General features: G+C 41.8%; 2 protein-coding genes and 1 long non-coding RNA gene across 4 annotated transcripts in view; 1 reads left to right on the forward strand and 2 right to left on the reverse strand.

Moving 5' to 3' along the window:
- The window catches only part of phactr3b (phosphatase and actin regulator 3b), a 66,756-nt gene extending 47,538 nt beyond the window's left edge, over positions 1-19,218 (forward strand). For both annotated transcript variants that reach the window (XM_031280721.2, XM_031280729.2), the window contains exons 9-13: positions 12,386-12,441; positions 16,350-16,411; positions 16,633-16,773; positions 18,111-18,187; positions 18,675-19,218. In XM_031280721.2, the coding sequence (XP_031136581.1) occupies positions 12,386-12,441; positions 16,350-16,411; positions 16,633-16,773; positions 18,111-18,187; positions 18,675-18,690 (352 nt within the window). In that variant the 3' untranslated portion in view covers positions 18,691-19,218. The remainder of the gene's footprint in view (positions 1-12,385; positions 12,442-16,349; positions 16,412-16,632; positions 16,774-18,110; positions 18,188-18,674) is intronic.
- Positions 12,991-27,152, reverse strand: part of LOC116037321 — a 14,769-nt gene continuing 607 nt past the window's right edge. Inside the window, exons 2-4 of the long non-coding RNA XR_004101835.1 lie at positions 22,750-22,751; positions 18,456-18,461; positions 12,991-13,002 (exon numbers count right to left, since the gene is read on the reverse strand). This is a non-coding gene — a long non-coding RNA (uncharacterized LOC116037321). The remainder of the gene's footprint in view (positions 13,003-18,455; positions 18,462-22,749; positions 22,752-27,152) is intronic.
- ppp1r3db (protein phosphatase 1, regulatory subunit 3Db) lies at positions 24,866-26,463 on the reverse strand. The gene is made up of 2 exons (XM_031280936.2): positions 26,012-26,463; positions 24,866-25,853 (listed from the first exon to the last, which is right to left on the reverse strand). Exon 2 carries the CDS (start codon positions 25,831-25,833, stop codon positions 24,937-24,939), a length of 897 nt encoding a protein of 298 aa, XP_031136796.1. The 5' UTR covers positions 25,834-25,853; positions 26,012-26,463; the 3' UTR covers positions 24,866-24,936.

The following is a 27,152-nucleotide window of genomic DNA, read 5'->3' on the forward strand; positions in this document are numbered from 1 at the left end:
AAGAGTGTTTATTATGCAAACGGAATCAGAATTGATTTTTAAATAGATTACATCTGCCACGTTGGCTAATGGATGTCCATTATTTAAGGAAATCAATGCTTGTTTGTTTGTTGTTTCAGGACAGTGTACTTTGAACGGATAACACACTCAACTCAGAATCTGATTTTTAGACATGCTGGTGACATTGCTCTAGGCATGGCAGTGTCCATGACATTTGGTTCGGACATTCATGGTCCCCAGACGATGGATCGTGACGACTTTGGTGACTTTTCCTCGAGCGCCATCATGACGTTCACATGTCAGGTTATGAGTGAAATATCTCCACAACTATTGGATGGATTGCCATGAAATTTGGTACAAACATTCATGTTCACCTTACGATAATTAAGATGAACATCTCTTTTGGTGATCCTCTAGCGCCTTCTGCAGGTCAACACTTGTTTGCGTCCACATACCTATTCCCATCAGCCTCAGCTGCACTTTGTGTTTTGTGCTAATCAGCAAATGTTAGCATGCTAAAATGCTATGCTAAGATGGTGAACATGGTAAACGTTGTACTTGCTTAACATCCGCATGTTAGCATTGTCGTTGTGAGCATGTTAACACCGCTGATGTCAACATTGACCTTAAAGCAACACTATGTAACTTTTCCCGCTTTGGTCCCCCCTACAGGTTGGTTGTCCATTACATTACATTATAATAATTAATAATTTTAATTTATACTGTTTATTGATCCCCAGTGGGGAAATTACAATTTAGACTCTGTTTGTTAGAAATCACTACACACAGGCCTGAAATACACACACATGCTCAGGACCTATTCATGCACAAATGGAGAGATGTCAGAGTGAGTGGGCTGCCAGTGCTGGACCAGCACCCTGAGCGGTTGGGGGGGTACGGTGCCTTGCTCAAGAGCACCTGGCTGTGCCCAGGAGGTGAACTGGCATCTCTCCAGCTACCAATCCACACTTTGGTCCGTACTGGGACTTAAACCAGCGACCCTCCAGTTCGCAACCCAAGTCCCTACGGACTGAGCTACTGCCACCCCTATTATTACACCCCATTATGCAAGTTTGCCAGATTGGTAAGCCTCGAATCTGTGGTTCGAATGAACTGGACAATGTAATGTAATGGACAATAAAGTTACATAGTGTTGCTTTAAAGCATCACGGTGCCTACGTACAGCCTCACAGAGCTGCGAGCATGGCTGTAGACTCTTGTCTACAGTGTGAGTCTTGTTTTATTATTGGTAGACTTAAATTTAAAAGCTTGCACATAATGGGGATTTGGCTTACAGAGCAACTTGACGTTTCTTCATTGGAAACGTTCATGGCTTATATTCAGTAACCCATAGCGTTTTCTTCAGTGAAAAAAAAGGTTTATGTATTCTGTAAAGCAACCTATAGTGTCTGAAGTGAGATCATGCTATTTGAAGTTGCCTATTCCACACTGTGCTCCCAGCAGGATGTTCAAGAGCCAGACATGACCCCCGCTTAATCTGTGGACCTGCGCTACAGGGCTAGATAAAGAATTGATTCTTGGTTTCATGTCTGAGTCTTTGAACGTGTCCCATTCATCTATGATCAATGGCACAGCCAGCCTTTGAACAGACAGAGATTTAAAGGGCAGTTCGAAGGCTCTTGACTGATTTACTGAGCTTTTTCACAACTTAAAAATGCAGTCATGGGTGCAGTGGATTGTCAGGTAAATATATGTATCCAAGCAACATTTTCCTCTTTCATATTCACGTTACCTAGTAACAGTGGGATACATTTTAAGCTTCTGGTAGGCTACAGTTCGATTGAAGAGGGTTCCTTTAATTATTCCTGGCAATTACCCCCCAACTGCCCCGTGTACCCCCGTCTCTAACTCAGACTGAACATCCGACCGTGGCACTCCTGTCCTCGGGCTGTCACTGAGGGGAAGAAGCGCGGGATTAGGACACACCTCAGTGGGCAGTAGCAGGGCAGTAGCAGGCCACTGCCTGGCCTGTGGCGCCTGACTCATCCCATTCTCCTCCACTTTTCATGGGCTGACATTCCCATCAGCACCTGCTCTTAGAGGCAGCTCATTGCTTTGACATGCTGGGGAGTTCTCCAACAAACGAGGAACTTTTACCTCCGACCAAGCAGAGTGGGTGAGGACTTGTGAAGCGCAAATCGCTGCAGGAGGCTGTGACTAAAGGCCCGTTAGGATTGTTTGGCAAAATAGAAACAATGACTCACTCTATCTTATCTAGGTATTTGGATTTACTTTTTGCGTTTAATCCAGAGCACCTAAAGTGTCTAATGTAAAACACACGTCTGATGCTTATTTTGTGGCTTTAAGAGTGTGGCTGCAGCAGATTTGATTCGCTCTGTGAACTGAGGCAAATGCCATTGACCCGAAATGTTTTCCGCTGCAGACCACACATCCTACTATAGCTCTGCTCCATTTAGCACATCGACTCCCCTCAGCTTCCAATATTGTGGTCCTGTTTTGTAAGCTCTCAGTGGTCCCAGTTACCGCTGAAGCTCTCACAGGACAGGAAGCTGATTTTAGATGTGCACTCTAGGTGTCATTATTTCCAGGGCTGTGGACAGTATTGTAGCTTATAAAAGGGTTTTCCATTATTTTGTCTTTGTTAAGAGTCTGAGCTCAACTAATTTGAAGTCCCGATCTCGATTGGAGTCCTTTTTTGAATATCTGCTGATACTGAGTCCAATCTGATACAGTACTTATATATTTACCGTATATATATATATATATATATATATATATATATATATATTCACAGCTGCCCAGTGCACACTCAAGCTACAACCTGAAAATGGTATAAGACAGAATTCAGCCTTAAAACAATTGTTGTGCCAATGATGCTCAGTATTAGCCTGACAAGCCAGACCCACATCAAGATGTTGGGTCTGGGACCTCACCATTGGCAGGGCTCAATCCGAGGGGCGGGATAAATGGTTGTCTTTCAAATTCCCTCTGCACGCAATAGGATAGCTCTACAACCAGGCAGAGCAACGCTAGTTGATAGATTCAACTTTTGCCGTATCTGGTCGGCAAAACTCTGAACACATCTTCCTTTTTTAAGAATGACTTCAGTGCCGTTCTTTGTTCTTTTCTCAAAGAAAAGCTTAACTCCAAGTCTTCCAGAGTCGCGGCCAAAGCCGATTCCAAAGACCGCTGTTCACCAGCAGCAGCCATCTTCTGCCGTCATTATGTTAAGCCCGCCCACCGACTCTATACACGATGTGATTGGCCCGGCCCGAGTTTGGTTTTTCCAGCTCGCAAGCCAACGGAGAGTTGCTAGATTGACCCTGGCCGCAAATTACATTTGCTGCCACTAGGGTGCATCTAGATTTCTAGGCTAGCTCAGTATGCATTGTAAAAGAATATATATACATACATAGCTGCAAAAGATATTCAATATTAATTCAATATGTGGCACATTGAAATAACAGAAGCTTAAACAAATGACACCTTATTTTTCACGAGCTACTTGATCCAAATATTGAAGGTCCTGGTTCAAAACTACTAGGGTGAAAAGCCTAAATTATTAATATGATATGAATGAAAGTTTAACTGGGAGAATGCGACTCAGCTAGAGAGAAGCTGTATCACTCTGTTGGAGTTGTTGGAACTACAGAAACACTCATCGCACTTACAGCTGTACAGAGGTGTTACAGAGTGGAGCTTCTTCCCTTACAAATTATCTTTGGGCAAGTACAGACACACAAACCTGACAACAGACTAGTTTAGTTTGGCCCACAGACTTAACATTAATTAGTGACGGCTGATATGAGAAGCTGTTACCTGAATGTTTTGTACAGTGCTCCTATCGTAGCCACAATCTTTCCTAAACCTCAACACAGTGTTGTAGTCGCCTAATCCTATCCATACCTTAATGTTGGTATTGGACATAAAAAATGATAGACCCAGATAAAAATAGTTCTCATGATGCGTAGAAAATCGTCCAAAAAAAATCCTTAACCTTTAAACACTGTTCGTTGCTACCCCCCTTAATTTACTGTTCGCGGTCAAATTTGACTGAACAGTTGTAACTGCTCTTATTTTAACATAAATACCAATAAAAATGGATTGTCTATAACGAACACCATGTTCGAACATAGGGATGCTCATAAGTGTACTTGGTACCAGAGCACCTTAGGCCAAAGGTCAATGATCGATTTTATAATCGTTTCATCTGATCTGAGGCCGTATGTTTTGGACACTCGGGTGAAGAGAGGGGCAGAGCTGTCAACTGATCACCATCTGGTGGTGAGTTGGGTCAGAGGGTGTGGGAAGACTCTGGACAGACCTGGTAAGCCCAAACGGGTAGTGCGGGTAAATTGGGAACGTCTGGAGGAGGCCCCTGTCCGACAGACTTTCAACTCACACCTCCGGCGGAGCTTTTCGTGCATCCCTGTGGAGGCTGGGGGCATTGAACCCGAGTGGACAATGTTCAAAGTTTCCATTGCTGAAGCTGCGGCGGGGAGCTGTGGTCTTAGGGTCTTAGGTGCCTCAAGGGGCGGTAACCCACGAACACCGTGGTGGACACCGGTGGTCAGGGAAGCCGTCCGACTGAAGGAGTCTTTCCGGGATATGTTATCCCAGAGGACTCCGGAGGCAGTTGCAAGGTACCGAAGGGCCCGAAGGGCTGCAGCCTCTGCCGTGAAAGAGGCAAAGCAGCGGGTGTGGGAAAAGTTCGGAGAAGACATGGAGAAGGACTTTCGGTCGGCACCAAGGTGCTTCTGGAAAACCGTTCGCCACCTCAGGAGGGGGAAGCGGGGAACCATCCAAGCTGTGTACAGTAAGGATGGGACGCTGTTGACCTCAACTGAGGAGGTAATAGGGCGGTGGAAGGAGCACTTTGAGGAACTCCTAAATCCGACTAATACGCCCTCTATGGTAGAGGCAGAGCTGGAGGATGATGGGGGATTGTCGTCAATTTCCCTGGTGGAAGTTGCTGAGGTAGTTAAACAACTCCACAGTGGCAAAGCCCCAGGGATTGATGAGATCCGTCCAGAAATGCTTAAAGCTCTGGGTGTGGAGGGGTTGTCTTGGTTGACACGCCTCTTCAACATTGCGTGGAAGTCGGGGACGGTGCCTAAGGAGTGGCAGACCGGGGTGGTGGTTCCCCTTTTCAAAAAGGGGGACCAGAGGGTGTGTGCCAATTACAGGGGTATCACACTTCTCAGCCTCCCCGGTAAAGTCTACTCCAAGGTGCTGGAAAGGAGGGTTCAGTCGATAGTCGAACCTCAGGTTGAAGAGGAACAATGCGGATTCCGTCCTGGTCGTGGAATAACGGACCAGATCTTTACTCTCGCAAGGATCCTGGAGGGAGCCTGGGAGTATGCCCAACCGGTCTACATGTGCTTTGTGGATCTGGAGAAGGCGTATGACCGGGTCCCCCGGGAGATACTGTGGGAGGTGCTGCGGGAGTATGGGGTGAGGGGGTCCCTTCTCAGGGCCATCCAATCTCTGTACGACCAAAGCGAGAGCTGTGTCCGGGTTCTCGGCAGTAAGTCGGACTCGTTTCAGGTGAGAGTTGGCCTCCGCCAGGGCTGCGCTTTGTCACCAATCCTGTTTGTAGTATTTATGGACAGGATATCGAGGCGTAGTCGGGGTGGAGAGGGGTTGCAGTTTGGTGAGCTGGGGATCTCATCGCTGCTTTTTGCGGATGATGTGGTCCTGATGGCATCGTCGGCCTGTGACCTTCAGCACTCACTGGATCGGTTCGCAGCCGAGTGTGAAGCGGCTGGGATGAGGATCAGCACCTCTAAATCTGAGGCCATGGTTCTCAGCAGGAAACCGATGGAGTGCCTTCTCCAGGTAGGGAATGAGTCTTTACCCCAAGTGAAGGAGTTCAAGTACCTTGGGGTATTGTTCGCGAGTGAGGGGACAATGGAGCGGGAGATTGGTCGGAGAATCGGCGCAGCGGGTGCGGTATTACACTCAATTTATCGCACCGTTGTGACAAAAAGAGAGCTGAGCCAGAAGGCAAAGCTCTCAATCTACCGGTCAGTTTTCGTTCCTACCCTCACCTATGGTCATGAAGGCTGGGTCATGACCGAAAGAACGAGATCCAGGGTACAAGCGGCCGAAATGGGTTTCCTCAGGAGGGTGGCTGGCGTCTCCCTTAGAGATAGGGTGAGAAGCTCAGTCATCCGTGAGGAGCTCGGAGTAGAGCCGCTGCTCCTTCGCGTCGAAAGGAGCCAGTTGAGGTGGTTCGGGCATCTGGTAAGGATGCCCCCTGGGCGCCTCCCTAGGGAGGTGTTCCAGGCACGTCCAGCTGGGAGGAGGTCTCGGGGAAGACCCAGGACTAGGTGGAGGGATTATATCTCCAACCTGGCCTGGGAACGCCTCGGGATCCCCCAGTCGGAGCTGGTTAATGTGGCTCGGGAAAGGGAAGTTTGGGGTCCCCTGCTGGAGCTGCTACCCCCGCGACCCGTTACCGGATAAGCGGAAGAAGATGGATGGATGGATGGATGACCAATAAAAATTACAAAACGTATTTTTAATCGAACATTTATTGTAAAAAGAACCTTATTAGAACATTAACATCTACAACATGTGTGTGTCTCCATAATATAGTCCCGAGCCTCTATCACTGTCATTCGCCTCTTCATGTTGTTTGCAGAGTAAAATGAGGGCAAAGCAACATGAAAACTGCTATATAGTGTCTGTCAGTAGATATGATGTTGTTCTCGTGGGGGCAGGGGCACATAAGTACGGGAAAGAAGTGGGTTCCCATGATTTACACTAAATTGCTTCAGGAAAGGTGTGTTCCATGTGAGGGAAGGACGTGAAGAGGAGTAGTAGCTTAGAAGGATTATGTGAAAGAGATGGGTTCCTATAATTTACACAAAATTCATTTGTTTGGCAGGTGTGGTTCACATTGGGGGAGAAGTACATTAGTTCAAGAAAACACTGGGCTCCAATAATTTACTCTAAGCTCTCTTGTGGAAAGTATGATTCATGTGTAGAATGGGCACACAAGCACAGGAAAGTTGTAGGAGTGTGTGTATGGAGATGTCTTTCATCTCCTTAATAAAAATTATACTCTTTCCCATTCATTTCCTATGGCGGTCATTTTTGACCGTAAACAAAAAAAGTGTGACCAAGTTGAATAAATCACTCAAAATTCAAAGAAAGTAGTCACAATGGATTGTATGTGTTCAGATGGCTTTTGTGAAGGGTATCATAAGGTCTTGAGGCAATCTGATGAAAAATGCCATATTTATGGTAAAGGGAATGTGTAAATCGGTCATTTTTGACCGGAACAGTGTTAAAAGGTTGTATGTCTGTGAATTGTTGTCGTGGTCTAACAGACTTAATTATCCAGCCTACGGAAAGTCATTCTAAAGCGTAGATTGGCAAAGTCCCTGTCACGTTTATTTTAACTAGACTTGGGAAGAGCAATTGCAGGACAGTAAGTACTTCAGAAATCATTTTGACAATTTAAAGATAATGCCAGCGTTCCCTGCTGTGAACCCAGACTTAGAAACTGTCCGTCCACCTTAATAATTTGGATGATGGGGGTGGGGGGGGGGGTTGTCCTGCTCTTAAAAAGACACTGTGTTCCCAGTAAATTTAATGTCCCTTTCTCGGTCAGCACGTTAAGCTCCTGAGCTGGTCAGAACAACATCTGATCTAATTTTCTGCTCGCCCAGTCTGCTGCACACTGTCCCTGCTGCTGTTGTGGTTCATAGTTTCATCTCTCAACAGTTAAGAGTGTGAATACATTGTAGTCTGACTCTTTTCTGGTGTAGAAAAGTAAGTTTTATTATGAGCTCCCAGCTTTTTCATAAGTGAGTTGTGATTATCTTTATTTAGCCTGTTTATTCAGGGAGAGGTTGTTCCGTGCACTGGTACTGTCTAATGTCTTACATCACATAAGTGCATCTAAACGTGGTTACATCTGGGGCTGCAACTGGACAGCTTGTGATTAATAATCCTACAAAGGCAAACGTTATTAGTTTTTTTTTGCTTTTTTAGAAAGATTATTTTATCCCAAACATCTTCAGAGAAACAAAATGTGTTCTCTCAGCTTTCTCATCCATTTTAACTATTTGTTTAAGAAATTAGTGACTTTAGTGTGATTATTATTTACAATCCAGGGCTGAATTGAAGGAGGAATAGAGCTCAACAGTGACCACCCACTTTTTTAACGGCTCTGGTACCGGAAGTGTTTTTCCCCATTCAATTTCAAGTTTCATTGACGTTTCGAAAATTGCTTATATATAGAGTTTTAAGTCTGGAACCAAGTCAACCAGCTACAAGATGAATGGTGACCATAAAACATTTGATTCGGTGCAAAAAAACATTTTGAAAACGGCAAAAAAGGTACAAGACCGTGTACATAAACTATCATAGACTTCAATGGCAGAAGCTCGCTCTAGCCGTTCGCGGTTTCGCGGGTACGGTAAACGTTTCTATCGTAACAACGAGTTGGACAAATCAAAGACGTTGCTGTTACGCTTAGGATTGTGGGTAATGAAGTACTTATCCAAGACATCGCGAATGAAAGACATTTATCTCAAATCAAGGTTGGTGCCCCATGAACTTTTGGCGTCTGCATGAGCATGTACAATCGTTTAGTCATGTCGTAGCTGGTTTTAAGTCTACCATCGACGGTTATGATTTTATGGCTTATACTCCAATTGTCAATGGAGAAATTGTATTCTTACTTCCGGAGTCGGCTGTGGGCGGGACTGTTGAGGTCTATTAAATGTATCTCTCTTTTGCTAATTATGCAAGAGTCCAAAGCTTCAATGGCAGGAGATCGGCTAAGCTAGTTAGCTTCAGGAGTTTAGCTGGAGTTTTTCTTCATTATGGTTGATAACTACTGCCTCATTAAGTTATGTACCACGATGTCGTTTCATCAAATTTATATTTTTTTATTTAAAAATAACATGTAAGGCAAAAGCAGTAATTTAGAGGGCTAGCTTACCAGTCATCTCACCAGCTAGCTTCAACTTGATATAGTTGTGTTGTTTCATCAATGCAGTATCGCACAGAGTACACTTGGTTTTTAGCTAGTTACTACAAATGAAAAAGCTGCAAAAAGTCTGATTCATGTCTTGACTCAATTTTGACCAAGTCTTGTCACTGTGTTTTGATTTTATAATGCAGAATTGACAAGGGTCTTACGAAGGGATTTAGCATTATTTTGCCTGCTCATATTTTCCATTTTAAACTAGCCTTCAGGGGGTCATTCTAAGTCATCACTATCAGTTGTTTCCATATCACCAGGGGTGGAAGTAACGCATACATGTTTTTATTAGAGATATATCGGCTGGCCCATATTATCGGCCAATATTAGGCATTTTCCAAACTATCGGTATCGGCATTTATAATGGCCAATAAATGAATGCTTAACCCTCCTGTTGTCCTCGGATCAAATTTGACCCATTTTCAAAAAGTTTCTATATCAGAAATTTGGGTTTCTTTCAACCAAATCTTTCCCAATCCCCCAGACCAGCAGGATAAAATCTGGGTGGGGAAAGTGAAAGAGCAGCGCTTGTCCCCTCCCTCATTACCACCACTGAGGTGCCCTAGAGCAAGGCCCTTAACCCCAACCGCTCAGTGGCCAGCAGATCAGACTGTGGTTGTACTGGGCAGCTTCCAGGTATGAATGTGTAACTGTGTAAATGTGATAAGGTCGTCGTTGCAAATGAGAAATTGTTCTCAATCGACTTACCTGGATAAATAAAGGTGTAAAAAAAATTCAAAACATAGGAAAAAGTGCCAAAAAAACTTGGATAAAAGTGACAAAAATGCTGAAAAAAGTGACAAAAACATCGGGGGGAAAGTGACAGAAGTGTCAGAAAAGACGACCAAAACGTTGACAAAAAAGTTTTAATTTTAAATTTTGACGCAGAAAAATAAAAAGTTGCTTGTTGGTCGACGGGACAACACATGGTTAAAAAAGGTTTAAAAAATAAAATAAAAACGGACGAAACCCCCTTCAACCATGTTCTGAGTGTTGGCGTTGTCCACCAGAGGGCGCTCTACAACGTCCCTGTTGGCAACACTCATGTTTAACCCTTTAAGTTTCAGATCTTAAGTTTGTATTTTTATACATTTTATTTATCAGAACTTTAATATATTTTGATGTTCCTCTGTTCTGTTGTGACAATAAAACAAACAAGTTTATTTTTAAACTGTATTATCATATTATTTTAGTGAGGACTCATAAATAACTACAAATAACTAATGTTAGGGAAATCTGTTTATGTTTTGTTACGCGTTTCTGGATTTTTTATTTTAAATATATATCGGACGATATATCAGAATATCATCATTTAAATCACCAAATATTTGTATCGATATCGGCCTTAAAAATCCTTTATCGGTCGGGCTCTAGTTTTTATGTAGGCCTACTTGAGTACAATATTCTATACTTTTCCACCGTTGCATATCACCCATATAACCCGAAGACAATGCATCATGCATCCTGGTTTGGATAAAATGCTCAATATATATTACCTGTGAGGCAATATAAGAGTTTCCTTTTGGAATCCAGTGCTGTTCTGACAGCTGGGTGACAAATGTAGTGGCAGTGAGTGTGTTGGGGTTGGGGTGGAGATTCATCTTAGAAAGTCATGTGAGGAATCCTGAAAAAAAAGGTGATGTGGAGTGGTGACCGTCAAACCGCCCTATCTTGTTTAACATGTAGGCTGCAAAAACAGTAAATCCAAATGCTGGTATCAACAGCCATGTTCGTTTTCATTCACTCCACCAGGTTACACAATACACGTCATAGTCCTCGTTAGTGCTGAAATGATTGCTTGATTAACCGATAAGTCTTAAGTAATAAATTCAAGTAATCAAGCAAAAATGTAAGCAAAACATTTGCTGGTTCGAGGTTCTCAAACGGATATTTTTGCTTTTCTCTGTATTATATCTTTAAATATGAAATATGTTTGGGTTTTGGACTGTTGTTCAGACAAAGGTAGCACTTTCAAGACATCAGCTTGTGTTCCGGTAAGTTGTGTTTGCCTTTTCACCATTTTCTGACATGTATAGACTGAACAATTAAACAAAAAAATTGTTAGAAACAAATAATAGAAATAATCAGTTGTAAAGATCAGCCATTAAATATTTAGGCGACCTATCCCGCTGATGCTCCGCTCATTATCATGTGACACTTTATCTGTTTTTCAACAAAGGATGTTGCATTCATTGCAACTTCCGTTCAACGTACTACATTGTAAGTGAGTTAAAGATTGATAGAATTGAAAAAAGTGAGGTTAGATGGGTTTACCTTTACTTCAACGGTTGTGTGTGTGTGTGTGTGTGTGTGTACTCATTGGGGATGGAGCCACATTTAGGGTTAGGGTCGACAGTATACAAGCTGAACAGAAAGCAGTTACCCATCCATATAGACCGTTTCTCAGCATATAGAGTACACTTTATTGTTCATTCACATTATACAGTATCTTTGTTCTTGTGTGATGTCACATCAAATATATAGCCTACATTTGTTGAAATAGCTACAATGAAAGACTACAACTTATAAAATGTGTGTGTGCGCGCTTGTGTGTACACTTTTTGCTCCTTCTCACGTACACACACACGTCCTTCACAGTCCCTCTCTCTTCTGCCTTACAGTAAACACACCTTTATTCCTCACTTTTTCCACACACACTATTATTTTTTTTTCTTTCTCTGTCTCTCTCTCTCACACACACACAAACACAAAAACAGGCATGCAAACACACGCACACTCTGAAAAACACCCTTCTCTCACAAACCCTGTGTTCCCAACATAAACAAACACACACACACACACACACACACACACACGCGCGCGCACACTTCTTACACACTGTGCTCCCCCTCCCTCTGCCCATACGCATGGGGAATCTCCTCCTCAGCCCCTCCCCTTCACATGAGTATTGTGCCTGTGGTAAATAGCAGGCAGGCTGTGCTGCACCACTCACTCCACTCCGAGCGCTCAGCATCCTCCGCAGCTCCGCCGGGACTACAACCAACGCTGCTCTCTCTAAACGGCCCATCTCATCGAAACCAAGCCGCTATTTTGAAAGTCTGCCCTTTTCCTTCACTGAACTGGCTCTGACGCGAGATATCTAAACGCGCAGCCTGACTTTTTTTTTGTCCCGATGTGGAGCCTTAAATGTTGTTCTACTAAAACAAGCCGCGTTTCGGACTCGAAGTGGGACGCGGTGTTTGCCTTTTGGATGTGCGGATCTGGATCTTGGCGCTCTGCACACCGGCCCAAGCATCCAAAGTGCTAGTACTAGAAGTGGAAGGACTGAAAAGACTTTGTGCCAAGGGGGGGGTGGGTGAGGGGGGTGGGTTGGGGAAAGAAAGCCCAGCAGCGCGAGGAGTTAAAGATGGTCCAGAACGTAATTCTGGTGTTTTTCCGCAGGAGACTGAGCCAGAGGCCGGCGGTGGAGGAGCTGGAGAGTCGGAACATTTTAAAGCGTAAGTAGTTCAACCATCATTACATGTTTATGTCGCCAAAGCCAACAATGATTATGATTGGAGTGTTTATCGCTCATGACGAATTCCAGCACAGTTTTCTGTTTAGATAAATCTCGCTGTAGGGCGTCCTGTGGCCAAGCTAACTATAGCCTATACCTTTCATTTGAAAAACTTGTTACTCGGGCATGATTTGACTTTATGTTGACGTTAGGCCTCTGTTTAAAAACACTTTTAAAGTTGATCTTTAATACCTCTATAATGACTATAGACCATGGTGATGATGTGGGCTAAATGGGTATACCATTTCAAATTAAGACGTTCACACCATTTTGTTATTAGGCCTGTTTGAAGTTATGATTATTGTGTATGTTTATTAAATGCTCTTTTACGACTGAAATAATTAGTCTATTAATAAATTGGTGGATGAGAGAAAATAATCAACTATTTTAATAGTTTGGGTATTTGGGTAAAAAAAAAAAAAACTATTATATTCTGTTTCCAACTTATCTAATGTGAGGACTCCCTGCTTTGTTCTGTTTAATATCATTGTAAACTGAATATCTTTGGGTTTGGGACTGGTGCAAGTCAATCGGAGACGTTGCCTATGGATTTAGGAAACTGGGATGGATTTTCTTTTTTTTTTTTTTACAATTTTCTGACTTTATGAATCAATTAAGAAAATAATCGGCAGATTAATCAGCAATACAAATATGTTTACATATTTGCAAAAAGAATATCCAAATATTGACATCAAGAGCAAATCTTTTTATTTATTTTTTTTGTCCAGTAAATGATGTATTTCTGATAGGGCTGAACAATTGATTGCAATTTTATCAAAATCGCAATATGAACTAGGGTAATATCCAAATCGCAGGAGGGGCGCAATATTTGTTAAAGGCAAAATATGTGTCAAACCATTCTAAAATATAGTATTGTGGTGCTGCAGAGACGTCCCGGCCTACAAGTCCTAGCCTACAGACTAAAGAAACAAATCTTTGTTTGGTACAGATCCTTAAAAAGCAAAAAAAAAAATTTCCCAGCAAAAAATCACACTTCAATTATATATATATATATATATATATATATATATATATATATATATATATATATATATATATATATATATATATGTGTGTTTTTGTTTTTTTTGTTGTTTTTTTCAATGAAAATGAGAATAATGATACAGAATTGATCATTCCCTCCACTATCGTGAATCATATCGCACTCGCAATATCAGTCAAAATAACCGCAATTAGATATATTTCCTAATATCGTGCAGCCCTAATTTCTGACCACAAATCCTCAAAAATCACTGTTATTTGACTATACTATTTCCATACAGCCTTAAAATCTCTATAATGAGTTGATTGTAGTCCAAGTTGTATGTTCTTGTATCTTCCCCATGGGGATTTGATGATAATACTTTAGCTCCTTGGTGAAGCGATGCCACCGTTTTAATTAGAAGAATAGTTTGCTAGGAGAAGGTGTCAGATCATAACACGTCTGTGACACTGACGTTACAGAACAATTAGGAAACAGCCTGAAGTCCCACATCTGTAGTGAACTGTGTCTCCCAGTTGAGACGGGCCACAAATGTTGTGAGTATGAATGGTTTGTTGTGAGTATGAATGTTATGTACATACGTTTATGTTTTGTATACCTTTTTGATGTATGTTTGTGTTGTTCTTTTGATTTGTTGTGGGTATGAATGTTATGGATGGATGTATTCCAGCTTATGTGATATTCTTATGAAATAACAGAGCCCGGGAAGAGGAGCTTCTGTTTAAGACAGACATAAGCTAATGGGGATCTTAATAAGCAAGCAAACCAACCAACCCGTGAGCTCTTAGCAGCTGTCGGTCTGTCGCTCTCTCTCTCTGCACAGGGACATGTGTTCAAGCTAAACACAACCCTTTGCAATCAGGAAACTAAGGCCCTGTTTACACAAATACGCTCGTGGGTGAAAACGACAACATATTTTATCAGATGTGCCTGTCGTTTAGACGCCGATGGCATTTTTGGGGCTTAAAAACGCAAAAAAGTAAAACCACCCTCCAGAGTAGAAATCTTAAAAACGCTCCACCATCGCGTTCCTGTCTAAAGGGCACTATGCGAGTGTGTGTGTGTGTGTGTGTGTGTGTGTGTGTGTGTGTGTGTGTGTGTGCATTGTTTGGAGCAATAACTCCACCTCCTCGTCTGTCCAGACAAAATTGTCAGCTTTTGTTGTTCGCTTCGCGCTACTAGGGAGAGGAGAGGGAAAGAGGAGGGAGAGAAGTACAAGGAAGGTTCTACACAGGCGTGGACTTGGTGGATCACATTTCACACACTTTTGCATCACCATATGCACGCACATTTCCCCCCCCATAACGCTCATCTAAACGCAGAATAAAAAGTGAGAACGCAACGCCACTTTTGCGTTTTCTCTTCAGATCGTTTCCGTCTAAACATAGCCTAACCCTAAAATCAAAACACATTCATTGACCCGATCTCCTGACCACAAACTAAAAGCATATATATTTTTATATATATATTTTTATATATATATATATATATAACGTGTATTTTTACCATATATATATATATATATATGGTAAAAATACACGTAATGGTTTGTGTGTTCCTGTTGCACCCAAAGAGTGAAATTTACTCAGACGGTGACAGGTGACGGCCTCATTTTAGGCTGCCAAACTAGTTCACAACAGCTCAACATTTATTTTTTGGAATGACAAAAGAGAGATATTAAAAATAAATGAATTGGTATCTAGGGATTTTTCTGCTGTATCTATTAAAGATAAATCCTACTGGTGCTCTAATCCTCCCCTGTCTCGCTCTCTAACTCACATTCAGCACTGATCTACAGTTGAAGTCAGTTCACGAGTCCTGTCCTCGTAGGTCGTGAGGACGTTCACACATGTTAGCTCTGTTAATCACCGACTGTCCAGTCCCACGAAATAATCAGTGACCCAGTATTTACCTGACCCTCCTGTTGTCCTCAGGTCAAATTTGACCCGTTTTCAGAAAGTTTCTGTATCAGAAAATTTGGGTTTCTTTCAACCACATTGTCAAAAAAATAAAAGAATAACGTGAATGGTTCCGTAAAATAAATGATCACTACTTTCATTGAATTTGGGTGTTTTATTCAATTGTATAGCATTTTGAAGGAAAAAAAATGATACAAGAACATTGAAAAAATGGACAAAATTTAGTTTTAAAGTGCTCATATTATGCTCATTTTCAGGTTCATAATTGTATTTAGAGGTTATATCAGAATAGGTTTATGTGGTTTAATTTTCAGAAAACACCATATGTTTGTTGTACTGCACATTGCTGCAGCTCCTCTTTTCACCCTGTGTGTTGAGCTCTCTGTTTTAGCTACAGAGTGAGACATCTCACTTCTGTTCCATCTTTGTTGGGAGTCACACATGTGCAGTAGCTAGGTAAGGACTGCTAGCTTGTCAGTTGCAGAGTATGAGGGCGTGCCACGCTAGCAGCTAGGCGAGCATTATAACGTGTGTTACAAAGTGACCACGTTTGTCTCTGAAGTAAAGGCTGGACTACAACAGAGCTGTTTGGAGCAGTTTGTGAACAGTGTTTTCTGTTGGAGATGGTAAGTCCCTTTGGGGTGGACTTTGGGCTTTTTCACTTTGTAAACCTATAACATGCACAGAAAGATATATAACACAATAAAGGAAAGGGAAAAAGCCAAAAAGCATAAAATGAGCACTTTAAATTTTGACCCAGAAAAACAAAAAGTCAACGGGAAGACAACACAAGGGTTAACATTTGGTACAATGACTGAGCATCTCCAAAAAGCCTAAATATTTTGTGAATTATAGTCAGTGTAACTCAATTATTTGGACTTGCTTTTTTGGTTATAACAAGCTGGGGTTTTTTTTGTGTGTCAACAGAAAGAAATGACCAGACAGAACAGGAGGAGAGGAGAGAAATCAAACAGCGGCTGAACAGAAAGGTAGGCAGCTGCAGTGAACTGAGCAGATTTCCTAAAGTTTCTTCACTTTAATCCCACATTTTTGCAACACACCAGCCCCTCACAGGGACTGTTATCCAGTCAAAACCCAACCCAACCTGCTGTGTTTTTTTTTTTTAATATTTAGTTCCTTTACCAATCTCTTTGGTGATTGAATGTCTCGATAAGCGGATGAGAGCTGACATTTACCTTCATTTTTCCAGCTGAACCAGCGGCCGACAGTGGACGAGCTGCGGGACAGAAAGATCCTCATTCGTTTTAGTGACTATGTGGAAGTGGCCAAAGCTCAGGACTACGACAGGAGAGCTGACAAGCCCTGGACTAGACTGTCCGCTGCTGACAAGGTAGCTAACAAACAGTCTCTGTTGTTTTTAGGACAAAAATACTGGCCTTTTGGGGCCGGGTTGGCTCAGTGGATAGAGCAGGCGCACATATACTGAGAGGTTTATGCCTCGACGCAGAGGTCCAGGGATCGAATCCAACCTGTGACCATTTCCTGCATGTCTTCCCCCTCTCTCTCCCCTTTCTCACCTAGCTAGGAGCTGTCCTGTCAAATTAAAGGTGGAAAAGCCCAAAAATTATCTTTAAAAAAAAATACCGGCCTTTTAGGTATTAAAAGTAGTACATGTTCATTCAGCGTCCATATTCTGACTTTTATTTGTGAAATAGACCTGTGTCAGCCTCTCTTCAGGGTTTCTGCAGGACTTGCAAAGTCTTAAAGTATTGAATTCCCTCAAAAAGGCATTAGAAAGTATTAAAAAGTTTTACAAAAGTCTGAAATGTTTTTTGTATCCGACTGTGGGCTGTAAGGAGACATTACACACCTATAAACTAAGTGTTTATAGGTGTGCCACAGGAAGCAGGGATGCACCAAATCCAGGATTCGGCTTCGGCCGAATATTGGGCTTTTTGACGGGGTTCGGTTTCTGCCGAACCTTAGAATTTTTTCCACCGAACTGAACCCTACGCTTGTGCTATGCGCGCTACGCTGGTCGACGTAATTTACGGGAAGGTGTTACGTAGGTGGAGCGTTCAATGCAGTAGGCTGTGAGAAAGTGAAAATGGAACTCATGAGCAGAAAAAGTGTAGTTTGGCAGTACTTTCAGTCAAAAGAAGGCCAGTCAAGTCCAGCTACACGTTCAGTTTGCGTCTTATAATCAGGGTCGTCTTATATTCGGACCAATACGGTATTCATAACACTTATGCGGGTCCAGGTTGCATTCATTAAATTGATTATATCATTAGAAATCATTTGTAAACACTGCTGAGAAGAACTGGGAAAAAAGTTAATATAATAATTTAAACACTCTAGGCCCAATTGGCCCTTCTGAGTTATCATGCTTTGCTGGAATGATCATGAAGCAGATAGTAAATTGCATTCCATGTGGTATTAAAAAAAAAGGCCTTAAAAACTTGGGGAACCCTGCAGAAACCCTGTCTCTCACAATTCATATTTCTAATCTAACCTCTTGGTTGCCACATATTTTTATATTTGCAGTGCTTGACATCATCATCATCCCCCCTGTGGCATAAAACCCAGTTAAGCTAATCTGCACCTAAACAACAGATGTTCCATTCTCCCTTTTCATAACATCTCATCTGATTTGAGCTTAGCCACCTGAGCGCCTGTGTGAATGTATGACCTGGGCTTACGCTTGGATGTTGTTTTCTTGTTCCACAGGCAGCAATACGGAAGGAGCTGAACGAGTTCAAAAGTACTGAGATGGAAGTTCATTCTTCGAGCAAGCATCTGACGAGGTCAGTATGAACGCGTATTATTCTCTACTTTTCGTTTTGCTCCTTTTTTTATCTGCTTTATTGTTAGCAGGTGATGTCTAAAAGGGTCAGTGTGACATTTTGAGAAAAAGACCCAAAGGTGCATTAGCCAACAGTTTCACATCAATGAGTGCACACCCTGCAGAGTAAGGGCTTAAATTTAGCTGCAACAAGGCCCCTAGAGATGAGAGCGTTGCACCCTTTGCACCACCTCTCCATTATAATGAATGCCTGTGTATATTTAGCTTACGTTTTGCTTACTGTCTGTTGCTAAAAAAAAAAGCAAAAAGCTAAAAACTGAATTTGCTGGGGACTGTGCTCACGCAAGACCCCATTTTTGAGGAAAGGCCATTGGCTGCTTTTAAGAGCACTGTACATTGGGCTAATAATAGGACTTTTGATTGATGAAACCCGAGTATGTGAATTTTTTTGCCTATGCTCACACTTTCCCCACTCTTTCCCCTTGCAGGTTCCACCGGCCATAGCAAGTTTTTTTCTGTGAAGAGTTGCTGATATCTGGTTCTGTCAGGGAAGACCTTGCACCAAGTCTTCCAGCGCCCTGGCCCACAGTTAGTGGGTGTCCTGGTATTTGGGTTCAGTGAACCTTGGAGGCTATGTCTCTAGAAATGGAGCTGCTGGCAGAAGAGGACGCGTGCAGCAAGCTCCGCTTCTGCTCAGAGGAACATCTCCTTAAACCTCACTTCACCTTGTCAGAGGAGTGGGAAGAATCACGTATTCGCCATAGACAAGCAGAGACTTTCTTTTGTAAACAGACTCTTTTGAAAGACGTTCTTTTTGATGCCACGCTGGGGAAAAGTGCATGTGACCGAGTCGACCAGTCCCAGTCCAGTATCAGTTGTCACATCCCCGAGCTGTGTCTGAGTCTCACCGATTCAGTTGATGCGTTTCATATCAACAGTGTAAACAGAAACCTTGTCTGTGTAAAAGACAAAAAAATCCTTTGTAAGCACTATTTATTGTCTGCACAATACAGGTTTTCAATTTGTAACAAACTTTGTTTGTCTTCTGTATAGCGCAATTTGTTTTTTTTTAAAGCACCTTTTAATATCATGGCATAACAGAAATGTTTTAAAATGTTCTTGCAAAGGTCAGAATTAGGGTGGTGATCGCTAACTACACATAAACGGGTTGAAATCGTGTTTGTGCTTTAGTAAGCAGATAATAAAATTGTAGTGAAGTTCACCTTGTTGCATCAGATCAAGCAGCAATTTGGTTTACGAGTGCAGACAGTGACCTGTTTCGTCTCATCATGCTGTGTGTTATTCTCTGACAAATGAGGACAGGCATCATTTGTAGTGCATTAAGCAGGTTAAATCCCCTTATGACAACAAGTCTACCTGACTGCATTTGTTCAATTTGGAGTGAGTTGTTGATGTAATAAGTCTTTGTGCTGCTGCATCACGCTGGCAGAGAAACAAGAATGAGAATTGCTTCTGGCTCACTGTGATGTGGCGTCACACTTAATGTATCCCTGGCCTCGTTATTTCCAGGCAAACACGTTAAAATGATACATACTGTAGGTGCATGTGAGACCACTAAAAATAAGCCTCTTTTAGAAGGCAAAAAAAACCTCTTACCTAATATTAAATGTGGTAAAAATAGAAGCAACCCTGGCACGTTAACATCTCTGACAGGCATGTTCAGATTGGCTTATTTTCTGACATCAACCTGCACGTTATGTGAGTCACAGTCTCCGCCCTGGCACCGGTGGAGGAACATATGGCAGCACCTGTTAAAATTACACTGTACTCCTAAGACCGCTCGCTGTCTGGAGTAATTAAACGAGCAGCTACTGGACGAGAGATGGTAGTGGCCAGTCGGGTCCAGAACAGCCCGGTAACCTGTGGAGCTGTGTGGGAGGAACAAGGGATGCTCTCATGAGTGTGAGGGGGATATCCTGGCTTCCGGGTGTCCCTCAGATAGGTGAAGGCCAAGGGTAAACACACACACACACACACACACACGCTGAACATATGTTCAGCAGTTTCTAGCCAACTGTAAGCGTGATGACATTCTGGTCCAAAACTAGGGTTTGGATAATAAAACCACGTCATATTTTGGACCATTTCCTTTTTTCCATTATATTTCCTGGAAAACATTTTAACTGCGTTGCATAAGAACAATACACAACGTCACTTGTTACTCATCAGTGAGCACTGAGCATCCAGAACTGTTATTTTGAACCACACATTAGCTTTATATTAACACAATGTTGCTATAAAAAGTATTAATCATATGAGGAAATCAGTCATTCGCTTGAGACCAACTGAATAACCATTACACAGTTCTTTAATTCCAAAACACACAGGCCATAATGGTGTTTTGAAGATGTAACTCATAATCACCGGAACCCATAAAGATGCATCAATTTTTACATTAAATCCTAGACAGTCATCATTTTGGCTCCTTATATGGTGGCCTCTTACATAACTACCGGCAACAAGCACAAGATGACAGCCCCAAATAAAGGCACATGGATGCGTGTCCCAAAAACACTTTGGCATGACAGCTAAGACTGTTAGTGAAGAACATCCCAAAAAAAAATGTATTATTTTTTTTTTTGGTTTTAACTGTCAAAGGTTTAGAAGAAACAATTATTTAATTTCATGTACTGAGGACATACTAAAGCCTCACAGCGCTAAGACACTTTCTTGTTGTTGCTGTGCTACAGATTGCAAATTATTGCTTCGCACATGCCTTTGTCCACTTTATAACTGCTACAGTGGAAGAAGCCATTGTCTGTGAATCCAATAATTACAAGCTACAGATGCCATGTGCAAGAGACAACAACAAAGAGTTGCCAGGTTATAAATGCCCCCTGAGAGCCTTGGATGCGATGTACATTTCTTTAGGGAGTGAGACTAGATATGGTTCTTTAATTTTGATTTATTTTACCTGATAAATAAAAATGTTTATATGTTTTTACGAGTACAAACCTTTACTTTTGATTTAGATTTTGAATGCAGGTATGTTTTCCTCCTGATAGAGTACATTCTGGCTATGACAACGTCTAGGGTCTTACATTTGAGCAATAGTCCCATCTAGTGTCTCATAGCTGCAACATCTGATTGCCTCAAAACTGCACACAGATATAAGCGTTCCTGGAATGAGTGGTTGATGAGTGTATGAGGTTGCTGCAGAGTAGCACTTCAGTGACCAATGTGCATTTATACTTTACTTACTTTAGTTTGACTTTAAAATCTAAATATACATTTCTTTGTTTCTCAACACATCATTCTTGAAAATACTGTATTGGTATGTGTTACTATTGTTACTAAATATTTGATGTTATCAGAAAAAAAATAATGTTGTTTACTTTTTTCACTTGCAAAATGATCTTTTAAATTGACAAACATCATATGTGCAATCCATGGCTCAATTCAAACGGGATCCAAAAAATACTTGTCTCTCTCCGTCCGAACTTGTAAAATAAGGACGTTTGGACAGTTGCTGTCAGCGTCTGAAGCGACGAAAAAAGCACTTTTCCGGTGATGGCTGAGTGTTACTGAGCAGCCTCCAACTGAGAGAGACGACGTAGATGTGACGTGAGCAACCTGTCTGAAAGTTGTCTATCATCAAGTCTATCATTCCCAATCTTGCAGAGACGGAGAGCGTAGGTATATGTAAGGAGATAACATGGACACAGGATAATTATTGCTCACTAAAATGATAGTTAACATTAGTAATTACACTTAATTAGCTAATGTGAGACGAAACTGCCTGCAAGCTTCTCCTGTACAATACGGTAATTCCTCTACTATGAGACGGTAAGTCGCGTGGTTATGACACAATCGTTAGCCTATTTTTACAAAAACGTCTGCTACGGAGCCATAACGTGAGATACAAGGTAATGGAGCCTTTTATACATTGTCGTGTTTCTTTAGAAATAAACAATGGACAAATAGAGTCTTGAAATGCTTCAGATGTAAAGTTATTCGCTGTCAAAGTGGCGCCAAAATGAATGGCAGTCAATGGGATGCTAACAGGAGGTGATGGCTTGGTAGCATCAAAATGGCGTCATAGGAGCTACGCGGTCCGAGGAGAAGCTTACCCCCTTGGATCTAATGGGATCCACCGGAAGGGGAGGACCCCTCTGTCTGGACACAGCGTTAGAGACTCCTCATCTCTGTTTAGTTGTATTAGTTTGGGCGCAGTGGAAACTTGCAGATGTCATTAGTAGCACTGGGAGGACTGTCCTACTGTCATGTAGTGACATTTTTTTTTTTATAAAATTACCTACTGAGCCTTTAATAAGCAATCACATTATTTTAGTTTTCTCTGATTGATGGATTATTTTTAAAAGGCTTGACTGTCTCAGTAATGGTTTGGGTGTTCAGATAGCTGGGATCATGTTTAAAGCATGGCATACTAATGCAGACACAAGAATGTCCTCCTGTGAGCCAATCGTTGCGGCCTGCCAGAAAGTTCTCTGGAATCTGGCCTCTCATATCAGTGGAAACTTTTTGGTGAAAGGTCAGTGCTGTGGGGGATCTAAGGTCACAATGTAACAGAGGAGCTAACACTGCTCCCTATAATCTTCCTCCAAAAACAAAACAAGCTCCAGAAGAATGGGGTCAAGCCCTGCTAGTCATATCAGAAAGTACACAGTTACAACAAACAAGCTGCTCAGGTTGTACCAACAGGTCATCAAGCCCTCTCCATTTGTGTGAAATCAGCAAATAATATGGATTTGTCGCCTTGTGCAAACTCTGTGTTAAGATACAACAATAGTGTAACTCACACTGTCAATCATTAAATTGGGTCACCAGATTTGCTAAAGTGCAAAGCAGAGCAGATTCTTAAAAGTGGCATGGATTTCATTGAAATAAAAGCCAGGCAGGAGAACAGGAATCCCTGCAGGACTTGAACCTGACTGGGTTTTTTTAAAAGGGGTTATCTCACCTAAACATGTAATCACAAACCCAATGTTATAAACTAGGTGGGGGGGTGGTATGCATTTGAGCTCCATTGTGGGAAATGTAGCTTCCAGTGTTTTTGAAACTAGACCCATATGAGGGACTAGAAGAGTCAGGATATCTCGGCCTCTGCTGCTTGATTTTGACCCTTATTTTTTATTTTATTTTTTATTTAAAAAGGGACAACGCACATTAATCAACATGAGTACAAAGTCCAACATGTAAATGTGCCAGATTTAGCCATACAGGCTAATTTTCATCTGCAGTCCCTAGCAGGATGATGGCTTAAAACAATAGATACGCTACAACAATACAACAAATACACATAAAACAAGAAAGACATAGACATAGACAAGTAAAATGACACAACCACTATTCCAGATCATGACTACTGGCATGAGAAAAACATAACACAAGTATCATACAGAGTAGACACAGGTAACAGTGCATAGACACACATTAGAATACATCAACAACACATAAGCACACACACAGAGACACTACTGTAGCAATAAAGACAAACAAAACAAATAAATCTCTCTCTTGTGAATCCCCCAACTTTGTGGAAGTGCATTACTGCACTGATGGCATTCCACTTTAGGAATGAACTACAGATGTGTGGTGAAGCTAACCAGATGTGGATGTTTCGCTGTACCCATACCAATGTATTATATCAAACTACAATCATCTAAACATTAGTTTAGTCTTGCCCTCCTCCAGTGTTTCCCAAATATTTGACAATTTTTGTATTTCTAGGATTTCTCTCAAGTTAAATTGTAAAATTAAAGCGTAACTCTCGCCAAAATGCAACCTAGGGTCTTTTTGTGAATGTACCCGAGTTAAACTTTAGTTTAAAAGCATATTTAGGACGGAATCGCCACTTTTAAGATTTACCGTATTTTTGTTTTTCGGTCAAATGGCCTTTTGAATGGGAGTGCTAGGGGCACTTTTATGCTAGCCTCAAAATAGCTATTTTTAAAACACTAAGAAGGCTCGACACAACATGAAACTTTGCTCCAAGTATCACCAGGGGCTCTACACCTTAAAAACGACCTTGTAAACGGCCGTGGCCCGCTTGCCTGGTCCCCCGGTAACGTTAGCAGGGTTAGCATGGCGGCGTTAGCCAGGACCAGTTGGGATCACTTTACTGGCTGTGTCTCAATTTGTTTTTGCGAGTAACCAACTCGGTAGTACACAAATGTTGAAATTACATAAAATGCCCGTCCCTAGTAGCCATTTTAAATTAGCCTGAAGCTAATGCTTACCTGTTCAGGAGGAAATTAGCCAACTCTGCGTCCTTTTGGGCTCTAAAGCTGTCTCCATCTTTCAAATACATCTCCAATGTTTACCTGGGGTTTGTACCGTCTCTGGTCACGCAACTGTTAGAAACATTTATTTCCGTTGATCCTGTTCGTTTGTTTGCTGCTTTCATGGCTGTACTAACGTTACAGCCGTAGCGCGCTGGGTTTACGTTTTTACATGTAACGTTATATCTGGCAACCCTGCCTGGCTGTCAAACTGGGCAGTTGATAACAACACACAGGCCAAAACACAAACAGAAATTCCGTCAAGGAACGGAAATTTCAAAAGGAGAAAATACTGGCATTAGCATTGTTGTCAGAAAAGATAGTGTTTCAACATAGCATGTTTCCTTAATATCTGATAACGCATTGGGGTCATTTTTGGATTTATTACAGTAAATATATTACATATTGGACCTTTAAAGTAAAATACATTTTGCTTTCTTGTCACCCACATTTGTGTGCAGGGGTTACAGCTCCCTCGTGTGGACACTCAGGTAAAATGCAGCATGCTGTCCTCGCACTCCCTGGGCACTGTCACCTTGTAACTGTGACATGACAGTTTGTAATTATGTCCATTGTTGTTGTCCCAATAATTACATCCTTTTACATGGTAGCAGATGGCAAATTCTAAAACGGCTCCTGGCTGCAGAATGAAAGGTGGGACAGGCAGACGAAATCTGAAGATATCTGTTTCTGGAGCATCACACGCCCCACGGTTCCCACTGGACACCCAGGATGCTGTTGTTTCCGTGTGTGTTTTCCAGTTGGTGAAAGAGTAGTGCACTGTGACTTCTTTCTCATAAGCTAAATTCAGTACTTGTGCAGTGCCTGTTATCCCCTGCTCTGAACACAGGACCTGCTCCAGAAGCACGCTCTGAGCGCAGAGACGCTTCGTGAAGTCTGTTTGAGCGCCCATATTTTCAGGGAAACAAGGTTTGAAGTAAGGCAGGGACAGCTCCAAAGACTTCCCGAAAGCCAGTTCAGAGCTCATCAGTAGTCTGAACATAACATGCTGAGGGATCAGGGGGTGCTCTTGAGCTTTGAAGACCTTAACATCCTCTAACTCGAGGCCCAATGAGTCCACAAAGCGTACCTGCAGACTCCGAAGTTCCCTTTTCCTCTCTGCAGACGAAGGAAGAGACTGAGCTCGTCTCCTCATGATTGTCTTGGTTGGAGGATCACTGGGAAAGCTGTGCTTTAAATTGAGTTCCTTTACTGAGGGAGTTCTTGGACTTGGAGGGCGTATCCGGACTGGGGCTTTGGGAGGGGGAGGCTTGGGATCATAAATGTCCCGAAGACGAATGGTGGTGTTTCTAGTGGTGCATACATTACTGGAACCACTGATGAACTGAAGCTGGGTCCCACTCTTTTCACCAGAACTGGCCATGTTTGTCACATCAAACACACCTTGAGAAACAAACCAGTCAGTGCATAACCTTAACATTTAAGCCTTTAAACTGCACATGCAAATATCCTGTCACAATCACCAGTTTTCTAGACATAATTGCAATTATTTGACAAGACCATCATTCAACATGAAGCTACGTGTTCAAGAAGGACCAAACCTTTCCAGCAGAGACTTCTTGTGTTCTGTTGTTGAGCCGCTGCCTCTTGCACTGACCTTGTTCACTGTCAGGAAGCACAGTTGCTACGAACCCAACTGCCACCAGATGACAGACAGCCTGCCTCCGCCAGCAAATGGCAGTAACACTCCACAGCAAACTTAACACATCTAGAGCAGAATCAGAATCAGCTTTAATAAAGTTAGTGTAAGCACACATGGGGAATCTGACTCCGGCTTTTTGTTGGTCTCACTGTACACACAAATAGACATACGGCTAAAAATAAGGACAACAGAGCTGAACAAGGTACACGTAAACATTTGACTTATATGTATAGTTATAAGTTTGTATATAAAAAGTGTATATACATACACATACAAAGGCATACCCATACGTACATGTAAACATTTAGACACAAACATATGGACAAAATGTATTTCACATTCACATCAAAGTTAGACGAAAAGGCTTATTCTTCTTCGCTGGAAGGGAAATGAACACTGGATTACTCACAAACTACACAGTAAAAGTGTTTCATAGTACTTGTGCATGTAGTTTAAGAAGTACTTAGTCCAAACATATTTTATGATAGAAATGCTTTTAATCGCATACCAAAGTTAGATGAAAAGGCTTATTCTTGTTCGCTGAAAGGGATTTTGACTTTGGATTACTCAAAAAACTACACAGTCAAAATGGTTCTAAGTACTTTTGCATGTAGTCTACATGTACAAACAACAGCTCTATGAGGATTGTAAAACAGTTATACAATAGTGCAATGCAAAATAGTGCTGGAATAATGACAATAATAGTGTTTAACACATGAGGGGTGGGAAAAATGACAACCTTCGGCTTCATCCCGCTCCTTTTCGGACAGATTGAACATATTATTTGTAACACTTCATAGATATTGTTTTTCCTTTTGGTGTGTTGCTATGCACTTATTGTGTTTTTATATTTTTTTTTTTTTTTTTTTTGTTCGAAATGAAAATAAAGATAAAGATAAACAAAATAAGCAAAAAATAATAATAAAGCAGATAATGTAGTAAGAAGACTTGATAAAGAACACATCCTGCCTACAAAGCCACCGGGGACTGGAATGAAAACTCGATCCGAAGACCAAACGGTAATCTGTGGCTCCTACCCT

This window comes from Sander lucioperca, chromosome 6, assembly GCF_008315115.2.
Source record: "Sander lucioperca isolate FBNREF2018 chromosome 6, SLUC_FBN_1.2, whole genome shotgun sequence".
Lineage (NCBI taxonomy): Eukaryota > Metazoa > Chordata > Actinopteri > Perciformes > Percidae > Sander > Sander lucioperca.

What these genes read in the sequence shown, in the direction of transcription:
- ppp1r3db (XM_031280936.2), bottom strand. Translation starts at nt 25,833, where the DNA reads ATGGCCAGTTCTGGTGAAAAGAGTGGGACCCAGCTTCAGTTCATCAGT.